At 42.2% G+C, this 21,159-nt stretch overlaps 1 protein-coding gene across 1 annotated transcript in view; it reads left to right on the top strand.

Moving 5' to 3' along the window:
• The window catches only part of LOC308095176 (fibrocystin-L-like), a 50,052-nt gene extending 33,190 nt beyond the window's left edge, over nt 1–16,862 (top strand). Inside the window, exons 48-76 of the mRNA XM_080442134.1 lie at nt 246–1,275; nt 1,904–2,095; nt 2,199–2,350; nt 2,607–2,766; nt 3,133–3,307; nt 3,515–3,603; nt 3,883–4,052; nt 4,398–4,527; nt 5,071–5,189; nt 5,599–5,728; nt 6,519–6,692; nt 6,923–7,026; nt 7,416–7,542; nt 7,931–8,052; nt 8,509–8,599; nt 8,912–9,060; nt 9,843–9,965; nt 10,468–10,579; nt 10,762–10,878; nt 11,042–11,207; nt 11,793–12,025; nt 12,662–12,826; nt 13,182–13,339; nt 13,617–13,752; nt 14,353–14,697; nt 14,853–15,004; nt 15,270–15,416; nt 15,827–15,980; nt 16,479–16,862. Coding sequence (XP_080298260.1) covers nt 246–1,275; nt 1,904–2,095; nt 2,199–2,350; nt 2,607–2,766; nt 3,133–3,307; nt 3,515–3,603; nt 3,883–4,052; nt 4,398–4,527; nt 5,071–5,189; nt 5,599–5,728; nt 6,519–6,692; nt 6,923–7,026; nt 7,416–7,542; nt 7,931–8,052; nt 8,509–8,599; nt 8,912–9,060; nt 9,843–9,965; nt 10,468–10,579; nt 10,762–10,878; nt 11,042–11,207; nt 11,793–12,025; nt 12,662–12,826; nt 13,182–13,339; nt 13,617–13,752; nt 14,353–14,697; nt 14,853–15,004; nt 15,270–15,416; nt 15,827–15,980; nt 16,479–16,690 — 5,334 coding nt within the window. The 3' untranslated portion in view covers nt 16,691–16,862. The remainder of the gene's footprint in view (nt 1–245; nt 1,276–1,903; nt 2,096–2,198; nt 2,351–2,606; nt 2,767–3,132; nt 3,308–3,514; nt 3,604–3,882; nt 4,053–4,397; nt 4,528–5,070; nt 5,190–5,598; nt 5,729–6,518; nt 6,693–6,922; nt 7,027–7,415; nt 7,543–7,930; nt 8,053–8,508; nt 8,600–8,911; nt 9,061–9,842; nt 9,966–10,467; nt 10,580–10,761; nt 10,879–11,041; nt 11,208–11,792; nt 12,026–12,661; nt 12,827–13,181; nt 13,340–13,616; nt 13,753–14,352; nt 14,698–14,852; nt 15,005–15,269; nt 15,417–15,826; nt 15,981–16,478) is intronic.
• Nucleotides 16,863–21,159: the final 4,297 nt, after the last annotated feature.

Raw genomic sequence — 21,159 nt, 5'->3', positions numbered from 1 at the left:
AGTTTCACACTTTTTATAATAATACAAGAAGGTGTAGAGCAAAATTTTATTAAAGCTGCAATTGAACGAATTAACTTATTTTAATGAATAAAACACATATATATATATACACAGTATATCCAAGCTGTATGGTACATTACTGTATGTTAATCTCATATAATTACTACATCTGCAGTGGTTGAAGGTGAACTCCCTAATCTTCCATTGATACATTTTGAAGTCTTACGGTTGTTTTTACCCTACAGCTATTCCACGCAGGGCAAGCTTTTAGGCTGGGTCGCTACCCCATCCACTGGCATCTGATGGGTGACATTAACTTCAAGTCCTACGTTCGGGGCTGTGCCATCCACCAGACCTTCAACAGGGCCGTGACCATCCACAACACCCACCGCCTGCTGGTGGAGCACAACGTCATTTATAACATCATGGGCGGTGCTTTCTTCATCGAAGACGGCATCGAAACGGGCAACGTTCTGCAGTACAACCTGGCCGTGTTTGTCAAGCAGAGCACCAGCCTGCTGAACGACGACGTCACCCCGGCTGCCTACTGGGTCACCAACGCCAACAACACCCTCCGCCACAACGCCGCCGCCGGTGGGACCCACTTTGGGTTCTGGTACCGCATGCACGAGCACCCCGACGGCCCCTCCTATGATCCTAGCATCTGCCAGAAGAAGGTCCCCCTGGGGGAGTTCACCAACAACACGGTCCACTCCCAGGGCTGGTTCGGCATCTGGATCTTCCAGGACTTCTTCCCGACGAAGAACGGAGACTGTCGCTCTAGCACGCCCGAGCCGGCCGTCTTCCGAACGCTCACCGTGTGGAACTGCGAGAAGGGCGCCGAGTGGGTGAACGTGGGCGCTGTGCAGTTCAACGGCTTCGTCGCGGTCAACAACGAGAAGGCCGGCATCGAGGGGAAGCGCATCATGCAGAGGTATGTGAGCGGGTTCGAGCAGGAAGGAGGGGCCGGCGTGTATAACAGCACCATAGTGGGACACGTGGACGAGCTAGGCCTGGGAGATGAATACTGTACAGCTCGGGGCATCATCACCCCTTTCGATGACGGCATGAACGTCCACGACACCAAGTTCATCAACTTCGACCGCCCCTCCTGCGCCGCCATCGGCGTGACTTCCATCGACGGGACTTGCGTGCATGACTGCGGCGGCTGGGCGGTGCGGTTCAGCGGCGTGCAGTACTTCAACACTCCTAACAAGGCCGGCTTCAGATGGGAACATGAGGTGCAGCTGATTGACACCGACGGCTCTCTCACAGGTGATCGTCATGCTGTCATGTTAGAACACTCTTATTCAACCTAGTCTCCTTTTGATTGTTTTAGACTCCAGTCAGTCTAATTGTCAGTCATTCATTCATACATTACAGATTTGTCAAAAGGTCATGCATTTGTATTAGCCTCAAATTACTGAAGTCAACACATCTCAAAATGTGTTATTTTAGTATACTAATTGCCAACAAACGCTGCATGGAATTCTATGGAGAATACTTCATTTCAGCAGCAGATAGATAATATGCAGTGCCTTTTTAACATTATAGCGTTAATAATGTAGTTATAATGAGATAATAATAATGTTAAAAAATATATATATATATTATAATGACTTCTAATGGCACTTTGGCTGAAAGGCCATTAAAAATCTGTACCCTTGCAAAAAGTAATAACTTTAGATCGCAAGATACATTTAAACCACCTTTGTCTTCATGTAACATGATGACAAAACTGATACAGCCTGTACAGTAAAATACAGAATGTTCATTTAAATCTGAAAGTGTGCAAATGAACCAGCAAGGGTCAGGTCTTTTGGTAGGGGCCCCTCCGTGTATCACACAATGCAGCTTACTGTTATGCTCATATGTCACATCATTTCATTCCCCTTTCCAATAGGAAACATCAACCACAAGGTGGTGCCAAAGAGCCAGCTACTAGACCCAGCTCACTGTACTGAGAGTGCTGAGTGGACTTTGGGTTACCCTGGCTTTGTGTGTGATGAGACAGTTAACTTCCACCGCCTATCACTCAACAACCCATCACCATCCTCACTGCGAGCCAAGGACATCATTCTGACAAACTCCCATGGTACAAAGTCCATACATTATCTATAGAAAAACACAGACAGGCAGATAGACAGACAGACAGACATGTTAAAGGCCTCGTTTGAATTTAAATCTGTCTATTGCAGGAACCAGTGTGGCTAAATATATGAAGAAACGGATGACTCACAAAAAAGGGTGGATGGTGATGCTGCCCTCTCGCCAGACATATAACTGGCACTTTGATGAGGTGGACCAAGTGATAAACATCACATACAGTGCAAAGTTCTATGGTTTTAAGGTACGATTCTTTCCATACATGCATTTGTCTTTTGATTTTACTTTTTTTATTATTTTTAATTTTATTTATTGTTTGTGTATTTTGTGACTAAATAAGGCTATGGATATTTGATAAACAAATGATCTCCTTGACATTCGTCATAGGCCTACAGTATATTATTCATATAATAATCTATACTTACGAACCCGTTTTTCAACCCCTTTTCAAACCCTAATCGAAGTTGATTTTTCTTTTGCATATGCCTTGTCCCTTACAGCAAGATCAGTATGTGATCATAAACCACAACTTCACCCAGAGTCCAGACAAGTTCCGTATAGTGGATGTGAGGAACGGCTCCACAGAGCCTCTAACATACAGCAACAACCGCAACGGAGACTGGTACTTCAATGACAACACAAATGACCTCTCCTACCTCGGTTAGTCACTCACATACTGTACCATGTAACATGAAAGATGTTTCACTTTTGGCAAATAAGCTCTTTAATCAACGTACTGTACTGCTATGCAAAGAGAAAACAGGCAGCACCTTCGGCTCATTTAGTTAAATATTATAGTGCATTTGACATCACATCTCACAAAGGTAACCTACACTCCGTTGTATGAAGGTGTCATGCACTGAAAATAGCATATCTAGATGCTCACAACACGTGGCGACGAATCGTGAGCTTGTAAATGTGCCATTTTCAGCAGACAACACCGGCCCACAATGAAGTACAAATCAAGCTGAAGTCGTCTCCATGTATCAGCATCTTCATTGACCTTGCCTTGTCCTTCTTCTTTAGTGTCTGGTAAGACAAGTGCGCGCAGACGTCGTCGTGCCAGTGTTGACCGCTCCATGGCGGACGTGGCGGTGAACTTCCAGGTGTACCGCTGCTTCTACCCCGACTGTATCAAACCGCCTCCTCCTCCTCCGGCTACCTTGCCCCCCGTTCCCACCCGACGACCAGACGACTTCATGTATGTCTGCACGCATTCTCCACCGATTTGGACACGACTGCTATGTCCTTAAGGCTCATTTATACTTTGTGAAATGGCCACTCTTGTTAATCGTTTTCAGTGATTAAATATTTATAATACCCACAGACGGTTTCTGCCAGACACAGCGATGATATCATGTCATTTCAGCTATTCATTATTTGACTCCCTTGTGTTTCCACTTTTCAGTCTTTGGTCCAATGCTTCTTTCTGGCAAGGCTCTGCTGAGAATAACTTCACTGCACCAGCAGAGGGCGCTGACGTGGTCGTTCCACCAGGTAATGATCTCAACAGTACAAACAGCTATACCTGGACTCAAGATGAGAGCTCGCTGTTAATTAATTAGCTGAGTGTTTTTTTTCTTTAACTCATAATGACCTCTCATGCTCTGTATGGTTCATATTAGCTAGCTGCTTGATAATACGGTAAGATATTTATTGATGACCAGGGGGTTCCTCTTCTTCTTATGATATGTAATGTTTTGTTTTCAATTGCATTGTCATTTGCTCCTGCATGGGGTTTAATCCTGTGATAATTCAACCCTTTTCCAACCACAGGGAAGTGGGTTGTCCTGGACGGCCACACTCCTCCCCTCAACAAGCTGACGGTCATTGGCGTTCTGGAGATTCCAGACACCATGAATGACACCTCCAGCTCCAGCAGAAGGAAACGGTCCACTTCCCAGTACCGGACAGTGGTCCTGGACGCTACGTACATCTCTATCCAGGTCTGTTTTCAAGAACAACCCTGACATGATCTGATTCCAATCTGATATATTATATTAAACATATATTATATGATGTGGGTGTGGCAGTGGTTCAGGAGGTAGAGCGGCTGTCTTGGAATAGGGATGTTCCAGGTTTCCAGCATTTACCATTTTATATGATATTATGTAATGACATACAGTACATCACAAGATGAGATGGAATAAATGCAATATATAATACAGTACAAAATAATATGATACAATAAAACTGCTTTGGGCTTTATTTGCTCTGATGATGGTATAGTCATGTTTCCTTTGACATTACGTAACGTCACACTGAAATCTGTCCGTCTCCTGTTGCTTCAGGGAGGCAGGATGATTGCAGGGTGGGACGACGCGCCGTTCAGAGGACAGCTTCACATCAAGCTCAGAGGGAACCACCACACCCCTGACTGGCCTCTGCCCAACGGCCCCAACCAAGGATCCAAGGTTCTGGGTAAGAACAACATCATGTGATGTCGGACAATGGTTGGTCAATCAGTTAACCCATTCAATCCGGTAACGCATCTGTGACATTTTAAGATTTCTTTGGCTATTAAAAAATAGCAGACCTACAAGCTCGTAGTGCGGCAGTCGGTGCAGCGCTACGAGCTTGTAGATCTGCTATTTTTTTTAAATCATGAAAACTTTTTCAAATCTTTGAATATATTTATTTTTAAAGCAAACATTTGTAACTCAAATCTTTGCTTCTGGGGGTTCCTGGAACAAAATATTGTGAGATGGGGGTCCGTGGCCAAATACATATCATTTTGGGTGGTCCTTGACATGAAAAAGTTTGATAACCACTGATATAGCAACAATAGTTTTTCAGAAAACTGTCGGCCTCAGGTCTAAATGGGTTAATGCATGCAACACAAGCACAACGTCATCATGGGTTTTGAACCTTTTCATGTAAAAGATCTTCCATTCATGCTAGCTCAGTGTCAACATGGTGACATTAAGTTATTGTATAACTGACCCAATATCTGTTCTACCACAGGTGTGTTTGGTACACTGGAGCTGTATGGAATCCCTCACAATGTGTACCACACCAAGCTGTCCAGCACTGCATCTGCCGGCACCAACACACTCACCCTGGCTCAGCCTGTGGACTGGCAGGTCTGCCTGATTTCATACAGTCACCTCAGTACATTGTAGATGCACACATATTATCATTTAATTTAAGATACAGTCTTAGGTGAAGGTTACATCTTTCTCTCGCTGTTCTTCGTTCATCCATCACATCGTTGTAATTGCCAAGCACAATAAATGTATTGTGTCTTCATGACCTTTGTACAGAAACATCAATTTCCTTACATGTATTAATTATCCTTGCTACATCTTTAGTTCATTGTAGTTCTTGTGATGCATGTGATGTCATAGGGACAAGAGCTCACATTCCGTGCAAAGGGACCATAGAAGACAAATCATAGACATAAAATAATAATTATACAGTATATTATGAATAATAGTCATACTACATTTTGTCATGCTTTCTATTAATTCATTCCTGTGTTTTTGCATGCAGGTTGGAGATGACATTGTCATTTCCACCACTGGTTATAATCCACTGGAGACGGAGACACGTCAGATCACTGCTGTGTCATCAGACGCCCGCACTCTCACCCTCAACCAGTCTCTGTCACACACCCACGTTGGTTAGTTTAACCACTTAACCCTTAACCCTATATACGGTGTTGTCCTCCAGAGGTCTATACTTGGTCCCTTCCTTTTTTCTCTCTACACCAAAGCTCCTTTTCTGAAAAATAGCCGATCTACAAGCTCAGAACTGCCTGTAGATCTGCTATTTTTGACAAATGTTCACCTGTTATGACATGCCCAGAATAGAGACGGTTGCGGTTCATGTGGTTAAAATAGATTTGACCATGCATGCACTACAACATTCCAGTTAAGACACCAAGTAGATACCTGTAGCAACAGCTTGGCTTCCTGTGACTAAATACTGTGAATTAATACAACTCTATATACACTAGACAAGTCCATACCCGGGGATGCTCGTGCCACAACTATACAGTTTGTGCAGATTTGGCAAAAATGCACAAATACTGTAAATAGCTTAAATTTCCCAGAGCTAATACTGAATCGTTCCCTCATCTCAGTGGCAATAAGCTTTCAAATATGTTCTCTCCTGAGTCCTGGTTTTGTGGCCTAACTACTGAACAAGCAGACACCAAAAATGCTAGTAATAAACAGCTTATATTTGGGAACATTTAAAAATCAGCTTTGTAAGTCCCTGCTTATGCCAATGCTCAATGGAGATGTGCAATTGACGCACGCACGCACGCACGCACGCACGCACGCACGCACGCACGCACGCACGCACGCACGCACGCACGCACGCACGCACGCACGCACGCACACAGATTCCTAGATTTATGGATGTTATTGACTCTTATCTCTCTCTTGCTTTCTTTTTTCTCTCTGTAGGAGAGACCCACAGCGTCTCAGGTACTCCAATGACCTACACCCTTGCAGCGGATGTTGGCCTCCTGACCAGGAACATTAAGATCATTGGTCAAGACTACCCAGCCATGTTTGAGGAATCGTTTGGAGCCAGGGTGGTGGTTGGTACCTACTCATGGGCTGGAATCGACTACAAAGGTACACCATTTTTAAATGCAGAATTTGATGATATGATATGATTTATGACAGCATGACAAAACATATGACATATGACATAAATGGCTATGACATGACATACAGTAACATAATATGATATTGATATAATGACATGACATGCTATGATATATGTCATGACTTGAAAATATATTTTGATATGATATGTTCTCAATGATGTTTAATGTATTGTTCCACCTTTGTTGTCCATAAAGGCAAAGCCCAGCTAAGGAACGTGGAGTTCTACCGCACTGGTCAGCTGGGATGGAATGACTACACTGACCCTCGCTACTCTGTGGCCTTCCTTAACCTGGAAGAGGTACTGTAGGACCACACATTCACATTAATATACCAATTCTAAAGCGAAGGAAAACCATGTGAAAATGATGGAGCATATTGTGGATTATTTTTATAGAACAAACTGTTTTTACAGTTGTTCTTTGCTATTTTGGCAAGATAAGTGATTCAGGAGTCCTCTGTGCTAGTCTGCACTCTCGCATCTCATGCTATTTCATTTGTTTAGTATGTTAAAATTGTTTATTATGGATTATATTGTTCTGTATGTCCTCGCTACCCCCGCCCCAAAACACATGGCACTCAGTGTACACCTTTGCACTTGTAAGGACCACAAAAAAACAAGCTCTTGACATTTTTTGTGTATGCTAAAATAAGGTCACGTTTTTCTTCTTCTTCTTTCTTCTTTGAAAGGTTGCACAGGACGACTCATACGTTCAGGGCTGTGCTTTCCACAATGGCTTCTCTCCTGCAATTGGAGTCTTTGGGACAAACACAATGGATGTTGATGACAATGTCATCCACCACACCGTCGGAGAAGGTAAGATGGTGCTTATTTGTGGAATGTACTTTTTCCTTTATGTATTGTCATGTAGAGGAAATCATAAAGGTATTTCTATACAGTTCAATAGGTAGAACATGGCACGAACACAGCAGAGCTTTTTATTCCCTTAATGTAATGTGTAAATACACCTATGCAATGATTTAAATGTTCTATAAGTGGGCACCTTCTGTGCTTTCTTTATTACAAAAATAAAGAAATTGTGCTACTAAAAAGCATTGTTTTGATAAATGTTGTATGCTATTATCTTAAAACATGTTATGTCATGTCATACTTTGATGGTGGGTGAGGTGGGATTAGGTCGGGCTGTGATAATGTTAGATCAGTAGCACTCAACAAGGAACGTGTTACATTGTGTCAATTACAGGTATCAGAGTGTGGGGCAACAACATAAGAGTGCGGAGGAACCTGGTGACCCTAAGTTTGTGGACAGGATCCTATCAGGACAGAGAAGAGACATTCAATTTTGAATGGAATGCTGCCATTGAGGTCTGTCTACTTTTTTGTTCTTTTTAACTTTATTTAACCAGACAGTTTATATTAAAAGGATTTTTTTAAACCTAAATCCCATTGTTCTGATGTGAGAAGATCAATTATATATTGTAGCAAAAACACCCTATGTCTTCTATGTATTTCCCCCAGGAAATGTGGCATTTCACGTCATCGGCGTACATTTTGTACGCTTGACGACGTTAAACACCCACTCACCCATTCCATTAAGATTCTTACTCACAGTAACATGAAGAGCACACTGCAATATGAAAAAGTAGTAAATGTGTACACTGCCAGTAGATCTTAATTCATTGTTGTTTTGCCTGCTTGTAATTCTTGACCCTGTTAAATTCTAATACAGGGACAGGCCTTCAATTCCCATCTGGAAATGTAACCACTCAATTACTGTAAGATGATTTATAGAAAAACATCCATCAAACACTTTATTTTCAGGTCAATGAGGGGACAAACGTGGTGTTGCAGGGGAACATTGTGGCTGGCTATGAGAGAGTTGGATATCGCATTGATGGTGAACCGTGCCCAGGTAATTTGTTCAAATCCAGCCAATAAATAATTTGTCAATATGCTGTCTGTTGTGTTGTGTATGACGTTGTTTTCTTGAACGCCCTTGCAAACATTGAGCCTGATTTATACTTGGTGTTGGTGTTGCTAACCGAGAATAGCCGATCTACATGCTCCCAACGCATCCCAATAAATTAAGCATACAGTATCACTCAAAGTCTCGCTACATTGTAAAGTATCATAGTGCATTGTACTTATTCAAGCAGTAATGAGGAGAGCTTAGAAAACAGATAGTGGTAGAAGGAGCTCTTTCACATGATTTGTACATTGCCAGGTGTTCAGAGCGACACTGAGAGGTGGCATCAGAACGAAGCCCATGGCGGTCTCTACGGTGTGTTCATGAACAAAGACGGCCTCCCTAGCTGCAGTCTTATCCAAGGCTTCAATATCTGGAGGAGCTTTGACTTTGGCATCTATTTCCAAGTATGAAAACGGTTGAGTTTTTTAAATGTTGTACTCTTGTGTCCCTCTCTGTGTTAATGTCCTTTTTTGCTCTCCAAAGTGCTTTGTGATCAAACTGTTTGGCTAAAAGCATACATTTTGGACAGTATCAAGAGGCGTGTTTCCCACCCTAGGCTCTAAGACCCCCATGGGGCATATCAAAATGTCAGGGATTATTAGGCTGCCAAGAAGTGGAGTCAAGGAATTACATTAAAGGAAAAGTTCACCTGTTTACCTTTATCTCCATACATGTAGAATAGATCCTTGCTAACGCTCACTATTGGACGGTACCATTGTCTATTCGCTCTGTGTCTCAGAAAAGGGCTGTTGAGAGCTAAAAAAATTACCCTCTGATGATATCATCAGTGGGAATTTTATACTAGATTCTTTTTTAATTGATGCAACAACTGTGTTTACTATTTTAAGCATACAGCATTCCAGAAAGAGAAATAACGTAATTTTCCATTAGCTTGAAATCTCTGCCACTGACGTAATTGGCAGGTATATTTTCAAGCTATCCACAGCCCACCTCTGAGACACAGAACAAGTAGACAGAAATGATATGTCTTATAGTGAGCATTAGTGAGGCACATTATATGGCGATACGTTTGAGAATGGGGTATCTGGGTGTTTAAGGATGAAACATTGTTATCCGTGGGTGTTGAGGTTACAATGGTTAGATACTGTAGATTATATGGAAGACAATAGAAAGGATCATTGTGCCAGTCTTACTTGTATTCTTATTCCATTATCTTTGATTGCAGACAAGTATGGAAATAATTGTTGCCAATGTTACCCTGGTGGACAACGGCATGGGCATCATGTCATACGTCTATGGCCCTCCTTCACTTGCCCATTTGTACGCCGACAAGACTGTTGAAGTCCAGGTGAGACAGCTAATTCATTTATTTCAGCCTTAATCTGGGCTCAGACTACAGGCGTTTTAAAATCTGATTTTTTTTTTAAATCACACAATCTTATAAGATTATCTTAAACATGCACACACGATTTAAAAAGATTATGGGGCATCACACACTACAAGTTCTAATTACAATTATTGGGTTTACCAGAAAAATGCAGCACCTTGACGTGCTGCGATTACAAGCAGAAGCAGATGTTAAACATGTATCTTGTTAAACTTGCCGATAGTCGGGAGGGGCATTGCCGACCCTGAATCATAAATAATCTGTACATTGAAACATACAAACTATAGGATGCCAGTTCAACAAATGAACCTGGCATCTGTCTAAATAACATGCTATCTAAATTGCGTTTTAACCCTTGCATAAGCCTGCAAGGTCGTCAAGGCGAGGGTAAGTGCTATGTCAAGTACTTTAAATATACGTATGATTAAACTGTTTCATGTAATGGTAACCCCTCTTTCCCCAGAATGCACTGATAGTAGGCAGCAGCCCCAACTTCAACTGTTCAGACACTATGCCGATGTCCGATTGGAATATGCAACAAAGTGCAGAACACCGTGGTCCTAGGCCTACCGAAGGTACACACTTTGATACATATGTAAACATGTATGTATGTGTATATATTGTTTATACATACATACTGTATACTGTGTGTGTGTGTGTGTGTGGGTGTGTGTGTGTGTGTATACACTGTATATTATGCTTGAAAACGTCAGTGTCAAAGTTGCACCAATCAACTTCAACTCTCCTCTTTGTACAGGTGGTACATCTGGGATCTGTTGGCCTACATTTGAATCTGGACATAACAACGGTCCCGAAATGAGCTATACCGGACTCACGTCGTACAATACCATCAAAGGGCTGATGAGAGTCATCGGTGAGTGCTGCCTGTGTTTGATTAGATCAATTTAAGGTATATAGCCATTAGTAGGCTACAATTAAGACAGCCAAAAAAACCTCTAAACAATAAAATTACCATGCTGCCTGCTGTGGGACAAATTTGAATAAATAACCTCCATTTCCATGTTGTCCCTGACCAGACACCACGTTTGTTGGTTTCCGGAACATCTGCTCCAGCGACACCAGCGTGATGTTCATGACCAACCCTGGCAATGAAGATCTGCAGCACCCAGTGCATGTCAGTGGCATGAAGATGGTTGACAGCACAGAGGGAGCCCAGGTCTACATCCACAGGCCTGATGTCAAGTATGTCTGTGTGGTCTTGTGTCTGCAAATTATATATAACTAAGATGTATTAAATATGTATCTAAATGCAGAGTCATGGATGGAGAACATCCTAATGCTTCATTTTTTATAAACCATGTGGTTTAGTTACATTTGTAAGCACAAAGTTTTGGGTTCAAGATCAGTGTCAGGAACATTTTCAATGTAAAGCACATTGTAAAACTTTACTTGGCTCTCAAAATTAGACTTCCTCTTAGTGAGAGCAGGATTTGATCCCATAACCTTGGACACATGAAGCAAGCTCCACAGAGCTACACCCAGTTGTTAGATTAGTGTTCTCTTTGAGGTTTTCACACTTTGACTTTGAAACTTTATGCAGTAGATAAAGATAAGTGGGACTTAACCAAGCAATCCTATATTAAAATTGGCTAATATCTGCCTAATACTAGACTGGTGCCCAAAGGACAATAGTATGTCTGAAGATGTCCCTTAGCTGTTAAGCTAATACAACCGAAGTTGTATTTTTTGTTTTCTTTACCCGAGTACTGTGTGTACTTACGGTACGCACAGTAGAATAGAAATTAATATTTGCATTATTTCCCTCAGGAAAGCCAACCCCTCTGACTGTGTGGACATGGACTGTGATGCTAAGAAGAAGACGATGCTGAAGGATTTGGACGGGTCCTTCCTGGGTGCAGTGGGTGCTGTGATTCCCCAGTCAGAGTATGAGTGGGGTGGGGATCCCAGACGAGGGTTGGGTGACTTCCGCATCCCCAAAGTCATGCTCACCTTCCCCAATGGCAGCCGTATCCCTGTGGATCAGATCGCTCCAAACAAAGGTAGCCAACCTTACAAGTCTGATTTAAATGAACGCTCAGGATTTTACACTCTCTTTACTTTATTTCAATAAACGCAATCAGACACTCAATTGTTACAGTAATATTAGGGCATGGTGATGGTCACACATACAGTATGCATTAGATAAGAAGAGTCAGCTTCCTTACCCATCAGAAAACCGGCACTGCCCAATACCCGCAAGACATGGGAAATTGATGTGTCTGATGCAGAGACATGCGTCAGCTACAACACTTGTTGTATGTACAGATGTGTTGTCTGTCTTTCAAAAAGTCTCATACGTACACAAAAAGTCCAGTGCAACTCACTCCTAGTATCTCACTCATAGCGCTCCAGGGTTACTTATAAGAGTCTTTTTTATTTATGTGGAGTTTGGAACAGTACAAATTTGTGTTACTTTGTGTTACGTACAGTAAATGATAGTGGGATTGAACAATGTTAGGACATAGGCATCAACAGATGCATGTAACCCCTATTCTGATTTTTTTTTAAAGCTTTAATAAAGTTATTTGTTTTGTTTTGTATAGTGTCTTTAAGTATTCAGATAAGTATTTAGATATGATTCAGATAAGTCTGATGTATTATTATTATTATGACCCCTGTTTAATCTTCATCTTCAGGTGTGATCAGGGACAATTGCACATATGTGTACCCCTGGCAGAGCTACAAGTGCTTTGGACTGAACTACAGGATGCTGGCGATTGAGAGTCTGGATGCAGACACAGAGACCAGACGCCTGTCTCCTGTGGCTGTACTGGGAGATGGCTATGTGGATCTGATTAATGGTGAGAATAGTTGGTTCAACTTCAAAGTCCAACCACACATTCATATGCACACATGCACATAACACACACACAATTTTATTAAATTAACCACTTAAACCCTATATACTTCCCTACATGACAAATTGTGAGATTTTTTTTTACAATTGTTGGACATATTTTGTACATGCATTTATTTTATTTTATTTTTTCAAATGATTAAAACCTTTAGCCTTTAACAACATGCCCCAAAATAGGGATGCCAGGTTTAAAGTCGTTAAATCAGTAACATTATTTCACATTCCTGTAGCTGTATATAGACAGTGTTCCTGACAAACCTCCAAAGAAAGTAACAAAACTCATCACTGTTGGTTCACAGGCCCTCAGGACCATGGCTGGTGCGCAGGCTACACCTGTCAGAAGAGACTGTCTCTGTTCCACAGCATCGTGGCCACCGGACGCTCCTACGATGTCTACTTCAGCAGCGTCACACCTCAGAAGCTACGCCTCATGATGGTCAATGCCAAACCTTCTGAGGTACAGTATGCGTGTATATTGCATTGCTCTGCCCTGAACGAGTACCGGTGCCAAAGGAAAAGCCTGAACCTTCTAAGAGAATCTTCTTTTAACATTTTGAATGTGGTCAGGTCATAGTGAAAATGACACATTCTGTGCCCATAAAGGCCAGATATAATGAAACTCCTAAATTGTTCTTTTGAGCAGAGAAGCAACATATAGTTCACATCGTTTGCTTTGCATTTGTGTGTGTTTTAAACATTTCATCTAACTTAAACTTTTGCTCTCGTTCATACAGAGTGTCTTGGTTTCGATTTTCTACTCCAAGCCCCAGCGGTTGGATGTGTACGTTGACAACGCGTTGGTCGCTCCAACTAATGCTGAATGGAACCCTGACAACACTGACTATACACTGAAAGAGCCAATGTCTCCAGGTAGAACGCATTCTACACTGATGTTATAAATGTATTGGTTCATGGTTAGTTCTGATTGAGTAATTTGATTGGACAAGAGGCATTCCATGAGTTCTGATTATACGGTATAACAGCACAGGCATTTTTGTCACTTTGCTACTGTAACATTAGCCTGTTATTAATTCACTTATGTTTCTTAGCAACATTTTTATTGATAGAGTTCTGAAGGCTCTATATATGTTGGCGGAGCCAAATTAAAGAAATAATCAACAAATCATAAACTGTTGTATCCCATTACTTGATAAATACTTTGTAGTAGAACTGCTGTATAAAAGCACAGCTATCGTTATTTTGGGTACATTTACAACCTAATCCCAGTTTTGCTGATATACAGTATGTTGCTTATCTATCATACGTGTGTCTCTATTTGGCATCTTTGGTTTGGTTTCGCTGTGGTTTCTTCATCTCACACAGACCGATCTTATCATGACATGAAATTAAAAACATTGTATGTGCACAAAAAACAAAAAAACATGTAATCTCTATTTAATCTTTGAGCACATTTCTTTTTCCTCAACTGATACAAATACTTAACACCCATCTGTCTTGGCACACCCCCAGGACAATACGTCCCTCACCTGAACGCCACCGTGGGGACAAATTACTTCGACCAGGACTTCAAGATGATGAAGGTTCTGTTGAGAGGCTCCGAACCCGTGGAAATCCGAACCTCCCCGGTTCTCTTCATCTCCTTCCAGCTGCCGGCCATGACTGAGGATGAGTTCTTCGGGGACAACCTGGTCCAGAACCTGGCATTGTTCCTCAAGGTCCCGTCCAACATGATTCGCATCACCAACATTATCCGCGAGGACAGCGGAAAGCGCCGGAGGAAGAGGTCCAGTGGACTGACAGTGGAGGTGGAGATTAAGAAGCCCCCTGTACAGCAGACCACCAACACCACTAATGGTTAGTAGAGACACTTCTAATGTGTAGAGTCCGACCGATGCCGAATTTGTCAACTAATGTGTTTGGCCCTTTACAGCATACAGGAAATATGGACCTGCTACAGTAGCTCCATTACTACAGTATCACTCTATATCCTATTGTTTCCTATTTTCCAGATGAGGAGGACTTTGCTCTTTTGAAGAACATTGCCAATGACCTTGGACAGGCAGCAGTTTCTGGCAACCTGACTCAGGCCACCGGCTTAAACGTGTCCTCCATGGGAGTCGTTGCACCTCCTCCCCCATCATCTGACCCTACCTGGAATGAGGTGAGCTCTATCTCAAGACTCAGTTGTAGGGTAAACCCCTTCACTGTGGCTTTTGAAAATATTATGAATTAACCACATGGACCCTAGTCCAGTTTATTCAACATTCATGTCTCATTCAACTATCAATTTACATGACATTTTGGGCATTGGCTTACAGGAACTGTAGGCTATTAATTAGGCTAGTCCTACCCTACACTAACGAATGCTCTGCTCATACAGCAGGCATTGGTCATGACATTTCTTTTCTTGCTTCTACTCTGCTTAGGTGGCCACTGAGGAGGTGACAAGGGAAGAGCCTACAGTGAGCTTTGTGTCCAGTGTGTCTGACCTACTGGTCATAATGGAGCCCATTGCAGAGCAATACGTTGGTCCTCTGTACCAGCAGCCCAGCCTCATGGCTGTGGATGAGGAGGTAAGGCCTGCACTAAATGCAGATATAATATACATATTGACTTTACTCCAGTGTATCAAATTCTGCATTGTCCTACAGTCGTACATTATGTACAGTCGCAATCATGTAAAACCTGTTTTGTTGTCAAGGCAGGTAAATAGGTTAAACTTCAGTAATGAAGCCATTGTAAGTTGCTTCTGATAAATATTAGTAGTTTAGTAGTAGTTGACTTCACTGACAGTTACGGTTTAATGTGATACTTATACTGTACATATACTGTACACAATATATGTATATGTATCTTAAAGGTTAGATCTATATTCACTATATGAATAGGGGTTTAATTCTGCCAGGCAATTTGAATGAAAGCCTCTGTAAGATGTAATATTTTTTAAACAAATATAAAATATGGCTATGGTCTCTGCCTGCAGGGTAAATGTGTTTCTGTGGGAGTCACCTCCCTCATGGCCACAGCGTCTCTGAAAGACTCCAGTGGAAACCCTGTCAACGGACTAACTGGAAACACCACCATCCTCTTCAGTGACTGCTGGGCCAACTTCACCGATTTGGCCATCCTCAACAGTGGTAGGTGTTTCACCTGTGTATCACCTGGAAGTCGCCTGGAAGAACACTAGATAAAAATCACCTGCTACGTGTTGAGGTGTAAAAATGCATTTACAAATTAAGGAATCTGATCAATAAAATGAATAATTTGAAAATATAATGCAGCCACAAAACCCCTTATTTGGCACCAGGCAGTAATCTTAGTGTGTTGGCACCTAAGCCACAGTCATGTGTAAGAAACTAATTCAGTGAATTACATTATCAGATTAACCATTTAAATCCCTGTACCTGGACTTGAGTTACAACTGTTACATTGTGAGCTTGTAGATCTGCTATTTTTGGCTAATATTCCCCCAAGAATATGGACGCTGGGGTTCAAGTGATTAATATGATAGATTATTAGTTTATTATTTTCCCACAAGACAAAGGGAAATTAGAGAGTCTTAAGTAGTAATATACCTTACTGTTATTCCTAGCATAGTCCTTTTTTCCTAAGATAACTGTTTCCCTTCCCTGTAGGTGAAAATCTGACCATGGCTTTTACTCTGAAAGAGTGGGGTGCTCAGTCGCGAGCCTTCAGCGTCAAAGCTCTCCCGACCACTCTGGCCCCTGCCACCACTCCCAACCCTCCCAACAACACCATCGACAACAACTCCACTCAGACAACGACCACCACGTCTACAAGCCCTGTCACTGGTACCACCACAACCACCATGGGTGGTTGTTGGTGAATTGCTTCCTCAGCAATTCACCCACCAAGTGTGAAGTCGATTGGATGAACAGTTCTCGAGATAGGACAGACAGACAGACATACAGATTCCTGGAATGTATAGATAGATTGCAGGTGGGCTAAATAATTTCTGACATAGCATATTCATAGGCCTACTACCTCTTTTTGTGCAATAGTGTCAGTTTAAAATCTGTCAAAGAATTTTTTTTTTGTATCTTTTAAATAAATTCTATCTTTAATAAGTTTAAGTCAATATATTCTTTCGTTGTGTTTTCATTTCAAGAACTACGTTTTGTAATGCATACCTGCCAGGAGATTTTTTCCCAGGCAGTGAATGCTGGACCCTGAAACCAGCCCTTGAGAAGTCCCTGGACGGGTGCTACACCAGGATGCTGCGTGCAGTGCTTAACATCAGCAAGAGTGCGCATGTTACCAACATAATCCTGTATGAGGGAATACCAAGGGTGAGCGAGAAGATTGCTGTAAGGAGAATGAGACTAGCAGGACACTGCCAAAGGCACCGAGAGCTGCCAGCCAGCAAACTGGTGCTGTGGGAACCAACACATGGGCACCGGTCAAGAGGACGCCCCACACCAACATATGTGGACACGCTCAAGAAGGATGCAGGAGCCCATAGCACCAATGAGCTGGCCAGATGTATGGAGAATCGGGATGACTGGAAGCAACGATGGAGGGCTCGTCTGAGGACGACCTAGAGAGAGGGGGGCTCTTGACCACGCTGGGGGTCCCCCCCCCCCCAGGATTTTTTTAACAGAGTAGATGTAATTTCCAGTATTCAGTATTTACAACGTATCAACGTAGTAAAGACGTTTATTTTCAACAGATATCTCTTTACCCACTGGGCACACACAATACAACGCCCATACGCCGTGCATACGCCGTCCATACGACGTCCGAGTCAGACCTCAGTCAACAGCAATTTTTCAAAAAATACGTTGAAACGACGTCGACTCACGTCTGACTCGGACGTCGTATGGACGGCGTATACACAGCGTTTGGGCGTTGTTGTATGTGTGCCATACCTGCCAACCTCAGACCGTCATATAATAGGAGATTTTTTTCCGGGGCAGGGCTGGGGGTCCCCCCCCCAGGAATCTTTTTACAGAGTAGATTTCCAGTATTCTGGTGGATTTTGGGAGTTTGACACTTTTAGTGTCAGGCTTTACTTACATAGGATCCATTAAAAAGTTTAAAGTAGCAATAAAAGAGACATATTTAATAATAACATTTTGCTGGGGACCCCCTGGAAACCCCCCAAGGAGGGGGGTCCCCAGACCCCACTTTGAGAACCAATGCTTAAAGCTTTTTGAAAGTCCTGAAAAAAAAAGACACACCATTGACCCTGGCGAGGGTGGGAGTAGAAAGTGTGACTTCTGCTCTCTAGGCTGCTCTATTGAGCTCTTGACTTCAGACCACAAGATCATGGGCAAGGTCATGGGATCGAATCCCAGCACAGGAATCTCGGCATCTGAGCAACCTGGCTCCCACAGGTCTATTATCTTTTTTAGCCTTTATCATAAAGGTTGCTGGACAATATATAGAGGATGAAATGCATCATTTATTAAATAATATAAAGGTAATATCAAATACATTGTAAAAAAACATTTTGCTGGTTTCCCCTGAAACCCCTTTACTGTTACAGGGTAGAACTGCGTTAAAATCTTTACTGATGATGTGGCCATAGCTCAATGGTTAGAGAACCTGCCTGGCAAGCCTTAAATCCCAGGTTCGATCCCAGGCCTCAGCAATGTGTTAAAGTGTCCCTGAACAAGATAATTAAAATAATAGTTCACACCAAAAATTACTTATTTTCTATCAATAACACACTCCATGAAGGCTTGAATTCATGGAGATGTTTTTGTTTTTGACACATTCCTGAGCACAGACTCAGACATATTGGTTGGATCGGCGGTGCCACGTAGGTGTGAGGGTAGCGTAGCGGCCAGAACCTGAGTCTAGTAGAACATAATCACGATTCAAAGAACCAATTTAGCACCATTTATGTTTAGTGTGACATATGATCTACAGCCTGTAGATCATGTGTTTAATTTTTTATTTTTTTTTAACATAGATGTAATTTCCAGTATTCTGGTGGATTTTGGTGACACTTTTATCAGCCTCTACTTACATAGGATCCATTAAAAAGTTAAAAGTAGCAATAAAAGAGATATATTTAATAATAACCACTAATTACTTAAAAATGACTATCTCTTTAAATTTGCATTGGACTGGAGTTTATCCGGACATAAAGCGACAGTAAAAGAGTAACATTCCCATTCTCTCAAAGTTTTTTTTTTGGGGGGGGGGGGGGTGCCAGAGAGAGAGAGAGAGAGAGAGAGAGAGAGAGAGAGAGAGGAGAGAGAGAGAGAGAGAGAGAGAGAGAGGAGAGAGAGAGAGAGAGAGAGAGAGAGAGAGAGAGAGAGAGAGAGAGAGAGAGAGAGAGAGAGAGAGAGAGAGAGAGAGAGAGAGAGAGAGAGACATTAACATGAATGGCCGTGGCTGCATATCAGTGAGGGGGCACACAAAAAGGGTGGAATCCCCCAAAACAGGATAAGAACAGGAGAAATGGAAGAACAGGAGACGTCCAGGAGATGGGGTCAAATAACAGGAGTCTCCCGGTGAGAACAGAAGGGTTGGCAGGTCTGTTTGTAATGTGGGGTGAAAGCTCTATCCATGGTGCTGAATGAAGGCGACGTGATTGGCGAGATGTTGTCAAACTTGCTTTTTTTGGACGAGGGTCGCTAGAGGGCGCACCTGGCCTGGTCTTATGTGCAATGTTAAGGTACAATTAAATGCCGTGATAGATCTCATCTGAAGCGTAAAGCTCCATTTGAAAGGAAACCGTTAAATTATTACATACAGGAAAAAAAGAAAAGGAAAATGGACATGTCTTCCCCGTTTTGATATTCGTTGAACGTCTTGTGTAAACAAGCGAGCCAATTGAGGAAAACATCTCGGGGGGTGGGCAAAACTCTGAGATTTGACATGCCCCCCTTCTCACAGCATTCTCTCTGTCCTGTCATCGTCTGAACATACACAGACACATTTAGAAAATGGGACTGAACGCAAGTTTTTTTTCGGTCATCAAAAGCTGCAAACACTATCTCAAGTTTTGTGGACATTGGACAAGGTATGTGTAAATTCACGGACCCACCTGGCTGTTGGACGAGCTTTGATCATTTGGCTCGTGTGTGTGTGTGTGTGTGTGTGTGTGTGTGTGTATGACTCCAAGTCTTAGGAATTAATTATTGGGTGAGTAGGACTACAGACGGCCCACTGAGCATTTTTCGGGCTATTAGACGTCTAAAATACGTCTGGGCTAGGCTAAAACGGGGTTATAATTGGTCTAACAGTGAAAGTTTTTTAGCGGTCTAGGCTTAGCCTAGAGACGTTGATTAGCTGTTTTTTAAGCGTCTATTTATAGACCGTCTATATTATAGACGTTGAAATGACGTCTATAATATAGACGTCTATATATAGACGCTTAAAAAACAGCTAATCAACGTCTAGGCTAAGCCTAGACCGCTAAAAAACTTTCACTGTTAGACCAATTATAACCCAGTTTTAGACGGAGGTCTATTAGACGACTATGGCTCAGTGGGGGAGTTTAGAGCACTTTTATGGCCGCGCAGATCGGCACTACACAGTGGGGCGCCGAGAGCTATCTATGACTGTGTATTTGGAATACTTGAAATGTATGTAAGATCACAGACATTCTAGGGCTAGGGTTCTAAATGGGGCTAAAAATTATCTCCAAGAAATAGTGCCCAATCTGCCCAATTCTCCCCCAAAACAATGTTGTAGGCTAGCATGTGACCAGTTCTCCCTGTTACCATAGTAATAAGATAACATTGCTACTGCTACGCATCTGCAGCTACTGTAGATTCTTACCAGCATCCAGTTGAACGTTGTATATGTGGGAATTGAGTCCAGCGACAATCTGTAACTTTCAAAGTTAGGATACAAAAGGTCCCTGTTGACCTTTAAAGAATAATTTGCGGTCATGGCGTCGCAAATATTAATGACTTACTTGTGAAATGAAATTAAAATGAAAAAATATGTGCAGAGATATGATGTGATGTAGCCATGGTTCACATGACGCTTGTATACAAGCGTCATGGTGCCCTGTCCCCCCTGGTCTAAAGTTTTGTTCGATTTTTTCAGATTGCCATCGCTCACAATAAACATAAACGTTCAGATTTCAAATATAAAGTGCTTACCACCGAGCCACGGATGTTACAAGGCGATGCGGACCGCGATGAGTACCCGTATCTCCCGTATTGTTCAATAAAAAGCATTTTAATCCCATCGCCGTCCATTTTCTCCAAATTGTCTCCTATACTTTCAACCATGCGACACTAATGGTTGGGAGGTGTATTGCACTCTGATACATTACAAAACAAAAAATAACAAAAAAAGAAAATGGCCGGCGATGGGATTAAAATGCTT

Source organism: Gymnoscopelus braueri (genome assembly GCF_963280865.1).
Source record: "Gymnoscopelus braueri genome assembly, chromosome: 11".
Lineage (NCBI taxonomy): Eukaryota > Metazoa > Chordata > Actinopteri > Myctophiformes > Myctophidae > Gymnoscopelus > Gymnoscopelus braueri.
Note: the sequence above shows the minus strand (reverse complement) of the source record. Positions and strands in the feature narration are given on the sequence as shown.